The sequence below is a fragment of the Balaenoptera musculus genome, chromosome 3 (genome assembly GCF_009873245.2).
Source record: "Balaenoptera musculus isolate JJ_BM4_2016_0621 chromosome 3, mBalMus1.pri.v3, whole genome shotgun sequence".
In the NCBI taxonomy this organism is placed as follows: domain Eukaryota; kingdom Metazoa; phylum Chordata; class Mammalia; order Artiodactyla; family Balaenopteridae; genus Balaenoptera; species Balaenoptera musculus.
Genome location: NC_045787.1, coordinates 147091387 through 147103200, shown reverse-complemented (window position 1 = coordinate 147103200; position 11814 = coordinate 147091387). Strand labels below are relative to the sequence as shown.

Genomic DNA, 11814 nt, shown 5'->3' with positions numbered 1-11814 from the left:
GAGGGCCTAAGCCTACAAGTCCCATACTGCCCCGCAAACTGGAGACGAGAGTCCGGAGCCTGCCGGGAGATGTAGTTTCCGTCGGCCAGACCTCTGCCTATAAGAAAGCCGGAGATGACTGCCGGAAAACCTCCTGCCCCACAATGCAGAGGTCGGCGGTGTCGTCACCCGGAGAGCGCCCTGGATGGGGTGGGCGGTTTCTGCCGCCTCTGCCACCACCTCTGCTGCCTCAGAACCTGCCGTCGCCGCCGCCGCTGCCGTCCCCGCTGCCACCGCTTCCTCCTCCCCCGCCGCCGCCGCCTCCTCCTCCTGCCCCTCGGCCACCTCTACACGACCCAGGCCCTCTGTCCTTGAGAGGAATCCGTATTCAGTCTCCTTCGCGGGCACGGGGCGCAGCTATGGCGGACGGCGGGGCGGAGGGGGGCACCGGCGCGGTGGGCGGCGGCGGCGCCGGCCAGGCCTCGGCGGGGGCGACGACAGGCGCGACGGGGGCCGGTGGGAGCGGCGGCCCCATCAACCCGGCCTCACTGCCTCCCGGCGACCCGCAGCTCATCGCGCTCATCGTGGAGCAGCTCAAGAGCCGGGGGCTGTTTGACAGCTTCCGCCGGGACTGCCTGGCCGACGTGGACACCAAGGTAGATGAGGCCGCCGGGGCTCAGGCGGGCCGGACTGGGCATGAGGCTGCCAGGGTTGCATTTCACATTTCCAAAGGAGAGAGGAAAACAAAAGACACCTTAAAAATGTCAGCAGCGAGGAGACCGCTTAGGGCAGTATAGGAAGCTTTCTGAGGGATGCCCACGTGGGTTCGGGTCCCAGCCCCATCACTACTGTGTGCGACTTAGCCCAGTCGCATCTCTCAACTTGGGGATCCAGTACCGGTTTCACAGCCTATCTCCTGTCTTTCCCAAGATGGGACTCCTTTAAGGCCCTCAGGAACAAATCTCAGTACGTTAAAAACAGTGGAGAAAACCAGGTAAGTAAGCGTGAATAGTTTGAATACACAATCATCAGCCTGTAATAACTCTTTGTTCTTTTTCTCTAGCTTAGTGATTTGCAGACCTGCATGCACAGTTAATTAAGGTACATTGTTGTAGAACCAGCGCCCTATTTTGTTCTCCATCATTGATTGAAAGGGATTTGGTGCCTATTTTAGATCCTAATGCCATAGGTCAACCAAGTCAACAGCTAGTACAATGCTGTTTCACTTTACCTACTTGCCAAGGTTCATTTGTATTCAGTGAAGTCACGTGTGTTAAGTGTCAGACAGACAGCAGTTGCTGGAATATTCGTTTACTCCCTTTTCAGAAGCTTCTCCGACAAGACTGTGGTTGTAGACTTAGGAGGCTCTGTTACCGAATGGGCCGCTAGAGGGAAGTGATTTCTTCTCTCTGAGCCTATCATGGAAATCCTTTGCGTACCTCACAGCAAGATAGTGAGCTTAAAACTAGGCCTTAAAAATACGGAAAGACCTTGTCCATGTACCCATTAAACATTTATTGATGGGGTTTGTGGATACAGGAACGAGCAAGTCACTACCCAGTCCTCAAAGATCGTATTCTAGGGTAAAAAACTGAAACGTAGACCAGATAGTATAAATAGTAAGTGGTGTATGCTGTTATTCTCCAAGATTAAAAACTCAAGGAGAAGTGCTATCCTTGAAATGGAGTATTTAATTTTCCTTATTTAAGGTTCCCAGGTACATATTGACAGAGCTTTCACCTTTTCCAGGACTAGGTGTTCTCAACTTCCCATTGCAAGTTCTCCACTCATGTTTCATTTGTCTCACTGGGTTTTGTGCAGTTTGATCAATGTAGTATACATTTCTTTAAATCGGTATTGAGAATCTGTTGGGGGAGAGCGAATTGGAGCCTTCACCACTTAACATCTCCTCAGATATTCTTTCTGGTAGTCACCTGGTTGTCTTCATTCTTGAAGATAGTGTGTTTTAGGCACATCCTTTGTTGCTTTAGTCCCGTGGTTCTCAAAGTGTGGCCCCTGGATCATCAGCATCACCTGACAGCTTGTCAGATTTACATCTTGTTAGGCTCCGCCCCAGACTGCAAACAGTTAAGGAAAAGTGAACTGATGGTGTTTGTAATTTACTTTGCAGTGCATCCAAAATATAAACAAACAGAACAAACTGATAGGTGAAGAAGAGAGGGAGATGGCGATAGTAAGTATAATAAAATGTTAGTGGCAGGCACATTAGGTCCTTTCACTTCATGAACTGAAGGGATTATTCTATACTGTCAGGGTCTATTAAGGTTTGGTGGTGACATTAGCTGTCCTTTGTCCTTTTCCCTGGGAACCGTTTCTGTCTAAAACTGGGTGAGTTGTTTTGAATCATAGAAGGTATAGTATCAGTATTAATGGTTAAAAGCTACAAATCTAATTCTGACTCCTGTAAGCAAAGGGGAGAATCTGTTGGCTCATGGGATCTAAGGAAAGATAGAACGAACAAACTGCCAGAAGGGTCGGGATGCATTTGGAACCAGGGATGCTCCGCTAGGGCTGTCTCTCATGCCTATTCTTCATAACCTTTTAACTGTCACTGCAGAGCACAGTCATCCATTTGGTTACTAGTATCTATTGGTGACATCTTACAGCTTCTTCCTCTAGAAACAGCTCCAGTTCAAAAAATCCCAGGAAGTGTCTGCATTGTCTCAACACGGGTAGGCACCCACCCCTGTAGCCAGGAGAACATGGCACCCACTGCCCTACCCACAGTATTGGGTAATGAAGAGGGGAAGATGGTTACCAGGAAAAAGGAGTTGCCAGGCAGACAGTACATGGGTATCTGTGAATTTTAGTCCTCACCCGTCTCCCTGCCTTACTGTCTCCAGGTTTGGTGGAGAGTCTTTATGTCTGTGAGTCACGGCCTTTGGGGAGAGCCCATTCATGGAATTGAGACCTATTGAGTCCTTTGTCAGTTTCACTTACCTGACTGTTAGCAAACTTTTGTCACAGTAACACTACATAATAAACCAAATCTCAGTGACTTATAACAAGCATTTGTTCTCTTGCTGATGGGGCTACAAGTCAGCTAAAGTTCCTCTGATCTAGATAGGCTTGGTGCTCAGCTGTAGGTGGCCTGGGCTTGGGTCCAAGCTGTGGGTTGGGGTAGGTCTGCTGCACATGTGCTCATCCTATAGGTCCCAGGCCAAATGGACAGGGGCTGCAAAGGACATACCCTCATCAAAGGTCACCAGAGTACAAGAGCCAAGCCAGGTGGCACAGCCACATTTAGGACCTCTTGTCACTAACACCCCGTTGGCCAGAGCAAATCACACTGCTAAACGCAGCGTCACTGGGGTAGGGAAGTATTCTCTGCCCACAGTGGGAGGAGAGAGGAATGAAGTGTGAACAGCAGTGCACACTGCTACACCTGGTTTGGAGAAGAACAGCTGGTGGTGCCAGAAGGTCTTGGAGGCTTAGAACATGCATTCCTTATGTTCACATGGATTCCTTGTGTTCATCAAGTTCCTTTCTGATTTTGTTCTGATCCTAGTTGGGTCTAGAACATTTGAGACCGATAAGTGCCTCTCAGGCTCCTTTTGGGACTTAAGTTTTGCTTCCCTTCAGCCTTTCCCAGTGTTCCGTAGGCTTTGACTTCAGTCTGCATTCATGAGTCATGCTGAGGGTTGGGTGGCCCTTCATTTTATGCAGAGAACTTTCCTGAGGCCTTGCTTGTTGCCAAGAAGACCCTATGAGGTAAGCAGGGCAGTAATGTTTGTTTTACAGACAGAAATAACTGAGACTCAGGTTGGCTGACCTGTTGAAAGTTAGAGAGCTAGTAAGCAGTGGAGCTGGACTAGAACCCATTTCCTTGGGTTTGGAAGCGGCCTGGGTCTCACCTTGGCTTTGCCACATTTTAGCCTTGTAGGCCAGTTGTTTACTTTTTCTAAGCCTATATCCTCTAACATGAGAGCAGGAGAGAGCCAATAGGACCTCCCTCGTAGAGTTATTTGAAAAGTAAGTGGGGTGATAAAGCATCTGGCATTGTACCTACCCACCATGAAGCAGGCACACATGTTGGTCATTAATCCATGCTCTGCCATGCTGCGTGGTGATCTTCATGGACACGATGGGAGTGTATTTAAGGACCTGAAATTCTGCGTTTCTATGAAAAGCAGTGTTCTGAATGACTAATTTCCAAAACTTTGGTGCATGTAACTTCTGACCTTGCCCCTTCTTTTTAATATTTTAGCCAGCTTACCAAAACCTGAGGCAGAAAGTGGATAATTTTGTGTCAACACATCTGGACAAGCAGGAGTGGAATCCTACGATGAACAAAAACCAATTGCGAAATGGTCTGAGGCAGAGTGTGGTTCAGTAAGTAAGCAGAATTGAGAGCGAAAAGGCAGTAATCACAAGTGTGACTCACAAGAAGGCCAGTGCAAGGCACTGTTTGGTCAAGGTGCATGGTACTTTCCAGCAAATATGACATACAAGTTACAGCAGACCCCGCCCCTATTAAAATTAAGGTTCAAGTAAGCAAAGAACTCAATTGAAATTCTTGCTACCCACGTAGGCCCCCCATGCACACCTCTACCAGGAAAGATATTCCAAATTGTAAGACATATTTCATACTCTCTGAAGTTTTCAGTGTAATGTGAACATACGCTGGAGTTCATACCGATACATCAGTGTTTGGGTCTTGGGCAAGAGCAGCTGGATCTTCTCACAAGTCAGTGTGGGTTACACAAATTTTCTGAATCCACACGGCCCCTCTAAAGTGTAATGGCAGCTTTCAGGAAAGCATGGAGTCTTATTAAAGTACATTCTTCACAGTAGCAAACTGAACCTTAGTTAATGAGGTGCTACTGATTGCTCATCCAAGTGACTTCTCAGTGTCACTGGCACAAAAGTGGTGGTGGCTCATGAAATCCAGTGTCCTAAGATAAGCTTTTTCTAATCCATTCAGAATCCTTTTTTTTGCTCTTAATACCAGCGCTTATGTTCAGGTTTTCTTGATCCACTATCTCTCCTAGAATATCTAAAAGCTTGTGAGGCCTTCCTCTTTAAAAACAGAAATATCAGGGAATTGTGCTGAGTGAAAAAAAACTCAGTATCAAAAATGTAGTGGTGCACGATTCCATTTCTGTAACATTCATGAACTAACATATAATTATAGGGATGGAGAATAGATTAGTGACTGCTAGGGCTTAGGGTCAGGGGGGCCGGTTAGTGTGGCTAGAAAGGGGTAGCATGAAGGGGGTGGGGTACAGGTGAGTATCTTAATTGTGGTGGTGGTTACATGAAGCTCCTCATGATAAACTTGTGCAGAGCTACCCACGCAGACGCACATGAGTACAGCTGTAACTGAGATGTAAACGAGGTCAGGAGAGTACCCGTGCTGGTTTTCTGGGTATTTGCCCCCACCCCCTTTTTTTTTGGAGGTATAATTGACATACAGCATATTGGTTTCAGGTATAATTAGTTTCAAACATAAAGATTCAATATTTGTATATATTGTGAAATGATCACCACAGTAAGTCTAGTTAACATCCATCACCACACATAGTTACAGAATTTTTCCTTTTGCCTGTGTTCCTGGCTTTGATATTGTACTGCAGCTGTGCACAGTACAAGCATTCAGGGTGGCTGGGTAAAGGAGTGCGTGGACCTCCCTATGTAATTCTTTGCAACTTTCTATGGATATATAATTGCAAAATAAGTTTTGTAAAATAGAAAAGGATGCTTATTAACAAGCTGGCACTTTCAGTATGGCTGTACGGCTGATGAAATCTGAATCTTTTTAAACGAAACTAAAATTTATAAAAGCTCTCAGAGTTAGGGAGGAAGCATGAGACCAAAAGATGCCCAGTGCTTTGTCATTCTGGATTTATCACCCATTGCCTTTCTGTTTCTCTAGGGAGCAGACTGTGGCACAGGGATCATTCAGAGAGAAGGGGACGATAGCTTCTACTTACTGAGCAACTATTTCATGTCTGGCACTGGTCCCTATATGTGTTACTGCTAATGCTTACAAAAAACCTGTTTGACAGCTGTAGTAACAAATCAGATGAAACTTTTTTTTTAACCCTACCTTCTAAAAGATTGGCAAGCATATTAAGAAACTAAATCAAAACACCAAATATTTGAAATATTTGAAAGGGTGCCATTAATAGTATGAAAACTGTCAACATTACTGTTAATTTCTAATGCACAATGATGTCATTCTTGAGGTATGCATGTGGCGCTTCTCTTTATATACCTTTAATATGAAATGTAACACAGAAAAGTGCTTAGAACGGAGATGCAGTATAACAAGTAACTAGAACATCCCTGTAGTCACCACCCAGGTTGAGAAATAGAACTTACCAGCACCCTGCAAAACACCCCGGCCCTGCTTCCCTCCTTTCTTGATATACCTTCCTCCTCTCAGGTTACCATACTTCTGAGTTGGATGGTCGTTCTTTCCTTGCTTTTTTTTCATAGTTTTACCACCTATGTAAATATTTCCTCCTTTTTGATTTGATCTAGAATGTATTTAACCTGAAAACATGAATTTGGATGTGATACTGAGACATTTCTCTGATTCTTGCTAACATTTTGAATTCGAGGCAAATTCTAATGAAGTTTTAAAGTGAGGATTTGCTGCTTAACCCTATAGATGAAACACTGCAGCCCTCAGCATTGGCTGGCTGGCCTGGCCGTTCAGGCCCAGAAGCTGTATCCCAGTTCTGCAGTGTGGAGGGCTTAACAGGAAATCAGCCTCTACTGTTGAACCTAATTATGACTGATAAGTCTTTTAACTGCATATTTGTTCATTTCACCTTCTGTTTTAGGCTCCTGACAAGATCCTGTTTTCTCCAAACACTTTTAAAATCTCCAAGAAAGGGAGCTACACTCTTGGTACTTTGTTTTCCTTGGTCAGGCTTTCACCTCCAGTAAAGACCCCTGTGAATCTGACCTGGGAAGCAGGGTGGTGTAGGTGGACAGCCGTTGGCTTGTGCCTAAGGAGAGGTGGCTTTGCTTCCCCACCGACCCATGGCCTGCTGCTGACCTCTCTGTGTTCCACGGTGCTCATCTCTAAGGGCACACATTGTCTGTTGGGGTCTGCCCAAAAGTGCCCTTGTACTCTAGTGGTGGTCTGTTTACATCTAGGCTTTCTGTTGATAAGCTGTCAGTTACCACTGGATCTAGGAAGCACTTTATTCACTACTCAGCCTAACCAGTTCAAGGCCTGTTTCTCATCTCACTTATCACTGTGTGTGTTCACCCAGTTGTCTCCTTGGCTGTACCCTGACACACCATTTGCCCCATTACTGCAGGACCTATTTTTACCCAAGCAAAAGCTTGAATGGCCTAAGAACTCAAGTCTAAAGGAAAGTAAGTAAAACCTGTCCACCATGCTTGTGATGGTATTTGACTGTTTTAATCCTTTGAGGAGAACAATTCAGTGTGACCCTGCATGGACTATTTTCCAAACTCTTCAAATGAGATTTGTTTCCTATGACCGTAATCTTCCTCACTACCCACCCCTGGTGTTTGAATATAGACATCTTGACTAATTTTTGCTCTATTTCAGAAAGGATCGGGGATGTATTTTAGCCCATTAGGAGCTGAGAACCAGTCTGTTTCTTGTCTGTTTCCTTGTTTGCTTCCAGGTTACCTAGTATGTGTCATAGGTAACAACCACAGCCGAGGGCCTTGTTGAATTGCTGGTGATGCTGTAAACATCCCCAGCCCTGACTGACTTGTGTTGCATAAGACTTAGGGCTTACTAGCCAGGTTGCTGCTGGAAGCTGCTTCTCCCGCTTTGACTTGTGAGAGGATAGATACTGAAGGAAATGGAGTCAAGTGGGAGGCTTGCTGGCTTTGACAGATTGAGGTTTTCAACTCTCCCCGTGCCGTCGGTTCTTTCCTACCGTATTGTTACTTGCTCTTTGTCTCTGGGACAGTTTTGTTTGGTTCTTTTGTACAAGGTTGAGGTGGGAGTGGATGAGATTGTGAATTAGGAATAATGATAGCCGCTGGTCGTGAATTGCCCTCTAAAGATATCATTGCTTGAACCCTGTGTGGTAAGTGGACCGCCCTGTGAAAGAACTCCCTCAAGGGGCTGTACTTCGGACCAGGTGGACATTTATTGGGCTCTCCCATGACACTTGGAGGCTAAATAATGGAATGATCTATTTGTCTCCTCAAGGTCAGGGATGTTGGAAGCTGGAGTGGACAGAATTATTTCCCAGGTGGTGGATCCCAAACTAAACCACATCTTCAGGCCACAGATAGAACGAGCAATTCACGAGTTCCTGGCGGCCCAGAAAAAAGAAGCTGTGCCAGCACCCCCTCCAGAGCCTGAAAGCCAGGACCCTCCAGCTCCATCCCAGGATGCTTCCTAAGGTCCAGTATCCCATCTTTTGTCCAGGAACATTCACCTCTGGCTTATAGATATAGAAAATGGATAGAAAAGGGGTAAGCCATTATTGAGGGTCATGTTTCTTGCCTATTCAGAAAAGTATTTACTGCAAATGGACTTCATTTTGTTATGAGTCATTTTTTACTGAGAACTAATTAGTAATGTTTTCCTGTGTCCGTGAGTATGATTTTCTGTGCCAGGAGAGCTGAACGTTTAAGCTGTGAATAGATGTTTCGTTAGAAACCACCTGGGATGATTGGCGTGCACAAGGCAAATTCAGATGAAAGTCTTGTTGTTCTGAAATTGTTTAAATGAGGCTGTCCCCTGGACATGAGTTAACTTGGGTTTACAGTTTTTATATAAAATCAAGCAATGCATTCTAAAGCGGCATCCTAAATGGGGCTCAGGGTCTGCTTTAAGCCCTGCTGGGTTTCCTTGTATTTAGTAAGGATTTCAATTCACCATTGTCAGTTACCGTGGGATTCTTCTGATATGAGCACTCCTTTTTTTTTTTTTTTTTTTACATTTGAAATTTAATTTTAAAAATCAGCTAGATGCAGAAAACAGTGCTTTTTGCAGAGCTTGGGAGACATTAGTAAACATAAGCAGCAATCACCAAGTAAGCAGTGGCGGACTCTTAACTTAGCCATTGTTGGTAACCATCAGGGTGTGCCTTATCCCCTCATTCTACTTCGGTGTTCTCTTTATAAGATTCTTTAAGATGTCTGTTACTTTTGATAAATAAAATAAGCATCAGTGAGTGAACAAAGTGAGAACATCAGGCTCATGTGGGGCACTCGAGAGAAATTGTCCCTTTGTACCTATCTATATTAGGAGAAGACCTCAATTCCATTATGGAGTGTAAAACATTCATTTCAAGTCTTTCTTTCTAGTTTAATTCCTTTGGGGACATAAAATTAAACATAACACAAAACTAACATTTTGATATGATTATCTTTTCTTTTTAGAATATGCCTGACACGTTTTGGAAGCTCCATTGAATTAATGGTGAAGAACTGGATTCAGTTACATAAGAGTACAACTTCAGAGTGAAGACAGGCCAAGGTCATCACTGACTTCACAATTCAACGTTGACTGTGGGGCGATGTCCAGATAAAGTAGGGAGCCAGTGGGCCAGTAGCAGAGTTGACCATGTGGGCCCCACGTCGTGCTGCCCTCTGGCCAGCCTGTCCAAGGGGTGACACCTAGTAGACACTACAGATACATTAAGAAACACTACATCAACTTGGGGTTGTCCTGAAACAAACCTTTGTACTTGAACTTAGAGACTGTGTATGAATTTTGGGTTTGTTCTTGGGGATAAGCAAGAGCTACAATGAAGGAACATAACCAGTCCCAAAGATGCAATTTCAAAGAATGACAGTAAAGGTTAGCCAGGGGTAGGTATTTAACAATGCTTATTTGATACTGTTTCTCAGAGTTGCAAATAAGAGTGTACAAGCCATTAGCATCAGATAGCTTTAAGGTTGTCGTGACCCTCTTGTCCATGACTCTTTAGCTTCCGTTTCCTTTCCCCTGTAAGAGGTGTCAAAACACGGGACCCTAGAATGCATGAGGAAATGTAGACTTAGGTATAAGGAAAAACATTTGCAGGCTCTCTATCCAGGGCTTCTTCCTATCCTGCAAGGGCTAGTGAGTCTTGGGTGTGTTTATTTTATTCTCATGTTTGTGTTTTTTAGAAGGTGAATAATTAACAAGTGGCTTAAGTTTTGTAATTAAATCATTTGATACTCTGAAGCTTCGACTAATTCTTAGACCCCAGGCGCGCAGTGTAACCTTTTTCCTCGGCCTGCATGCCATTCCTGTGCACAGCACGACTTAATGGCAGTGAAGGGCTGGTAGACATGCCTTGGAACTACCGTCGTCCTGCAGCTAGTGGGTGTAGCTGGAAGTGAGCAAGACGTTCCTCTCTTCCCCGGACTATTCCTGATGCCGGTCTTTAGTTGAGCATAGTGTGTTCTATCAGTGTTTCCCAAACTTGTTAGCAGAAGTGTCACCTGGGGATTTTAAGAAAAAAATGCATATTCTGATTCAGAAGTTCTGGGAGGACCTGAGAGTGTTTCTGACAGGTTCCAGGTGATGACTCGGCATTTTGCATCCCAAGCCTTGGATGATATCAAAAATTACTTCAAACTAAGTGTCTTTCGTTCTTAGTTGAATCTACTCCTGGATATTGTTACTCAGACTTTAACCTGTTTAGACTTCCACCTTTACCATCAATACCTGTAAGTTAGGACTGCACTTCCATATTTAGCAAGATGTTTGGGCAACATGTGCCCTTAGTTTAAAGCAAGCTGACCACGTGTTTAGGGCAGGCGGCAGTTACTTCTGAAGTGTGTTCTACTTCCAGCTGAAACAGGTTGGTGTCCTTTTCAGTTTGGGATTCAACTACCAAGTCCTCAGTACCCAGAGAAGGGCCCCTCTAGTCCTCTTCACTCCACTAATAGGTAAACATGCAATGACCAGTCTTAGCAGTCCTATGCTCTGCAAGGAAGCTTGTCAGACTAGAATCCCCTCTTCAAGACCATGAGCCTCCTTCCCTGGGAGGCCTCTGCCACCAGAGGGAGGCCTCAGCAGAGCCCCTTTCTGTCGACCCGGCCAAAATCCTGCCCATCCAACACCGACCTCAACCCAGTGACAGGGCAGAATAGAGCAACCCAGAGAAGGTGTCCTGCCCACAAAAGCCCAAGTGACTGTTGTGTATGCTTTTTGGTGGACGGTTTTTGGTCCATCTCAGTTTTCTTTTTTTCCATTACTAGAGAAGGGTGTACCAGTTGATGAGAAACACCCTAATTTTCACAGAATGTTAAATATGCCAAGATACCAAGGAATTTTGTTCTTTTTTTGTAAATCAGTGTTACAGCCACTAAGTCACTCTAGACTAGAGATAATTTTTTCAAATGAAATCATCAGATTACAGGAGTAACTAAACATCACTACTGTTGGGACAGAGGGCTGACTTTGACTCTTAGCTGAGCCGAATTGAAATGGAAGTAGTGCCCATATTCCCTTGAGCAAATGTAGTTAAATCAGCAGGCCGGGAAAATGAGACCAGACAAACAGCACCAGAGGGGCTGGGAAGCCCAGAGCCACCTCTGCCCTCTCCTTAATAACGGGTCACCCGCTAAGCCTATTTGCATTCTCAGCGGAGTCCTCATGCTTGTGTATTAGGTTAGGCATGCAGAGCCTAGAAAATACGTGTGTTCTGAGATAAGGTAGAAGAATTCCTCCCTGAGGAAGATGAGGCCACCAAAAATATCTCATCCCGAAACACCCTTGCTATATTCACTCCTAAACAAGAATCTAGTTGTCTCGCACCTCAAGGCTTCTCTCCCTATAGTTGGAAAAACCACTGCAATTTGCAAAAGCCTCGTGAAGACCTTTGTAAGACATCACCAAATATTACCAACCTTTAGAAACCATCAAAG

At 44.9% G+C, this 11814-nt stretch overlaps 1 protein-coding gene across 3 annotated transcripts; it reads left to right on the top strand.

The window, feature by feature from the left end:
- The first annotated feature begins 26 nt into the window (after nt 1-26).
- BOD1 (biorientation of chromosomes in cell division 1) lies at nt 27-10139 on the top strand. 3 transcript variants are annotated; one of them, XM_036847723.1, is made up of 4 exons: nt 103-635; nt 4208-4332; nt 8153-8421; nt 9334-10139. In XM_036847723.1, the coding sequence occupies exons 1-3, from the start codon at nt 144-146 to the stop codon at nt 8346-8348; spliced, it is 813 nt and encodes a 270-aa protein (XP_036703618.1). In that variant the 5' UTR covers nt 103-143; the 3' UTR covers nt 8349-8421; nt 9334-10139. The 3 variants fall into 3 exon arrangements, with proteins under 3 accessions (XP_036703619.1, XP_036703618.1, XP_036703617.1); XM_036847722.1 differs by having other exon boundaries at nt 129-635; nt 8153-8349; nt 9334-10106; XM_036847724.1 differs by lacking the exon at nt 8153-8421 and having other exon boundaries at nt 27-635.
- The last annotated feature ends 1675 nt before the right edge of the window (nt 10140-11814 follow it).

Bases quoted from the DNA above. Each gene is read 5' to 3' on its own strand.
- BOD1 (XM_036847723.1), top strand. From the start codon at position 144: ATGCAGAGGTCGGCGGTGTCGTCACCCGGAGAGCGCCCTGGATGGGGT. The intron at 636-4,207 runs GTAGATGAGGCC...TTAATATTTTAG, and splicing joins TGGCCGACGTGGACACCAAG to CCAGCTTACCAAAACCTGAG. The intron at 4,333-8,152 runs GTAAGTAAGCAG...TGTCTCCTCAAG, and splicing joins CTGAGGCAGAGTGTGGTTCA to GTCAGGGATGTTGGAAGCTG.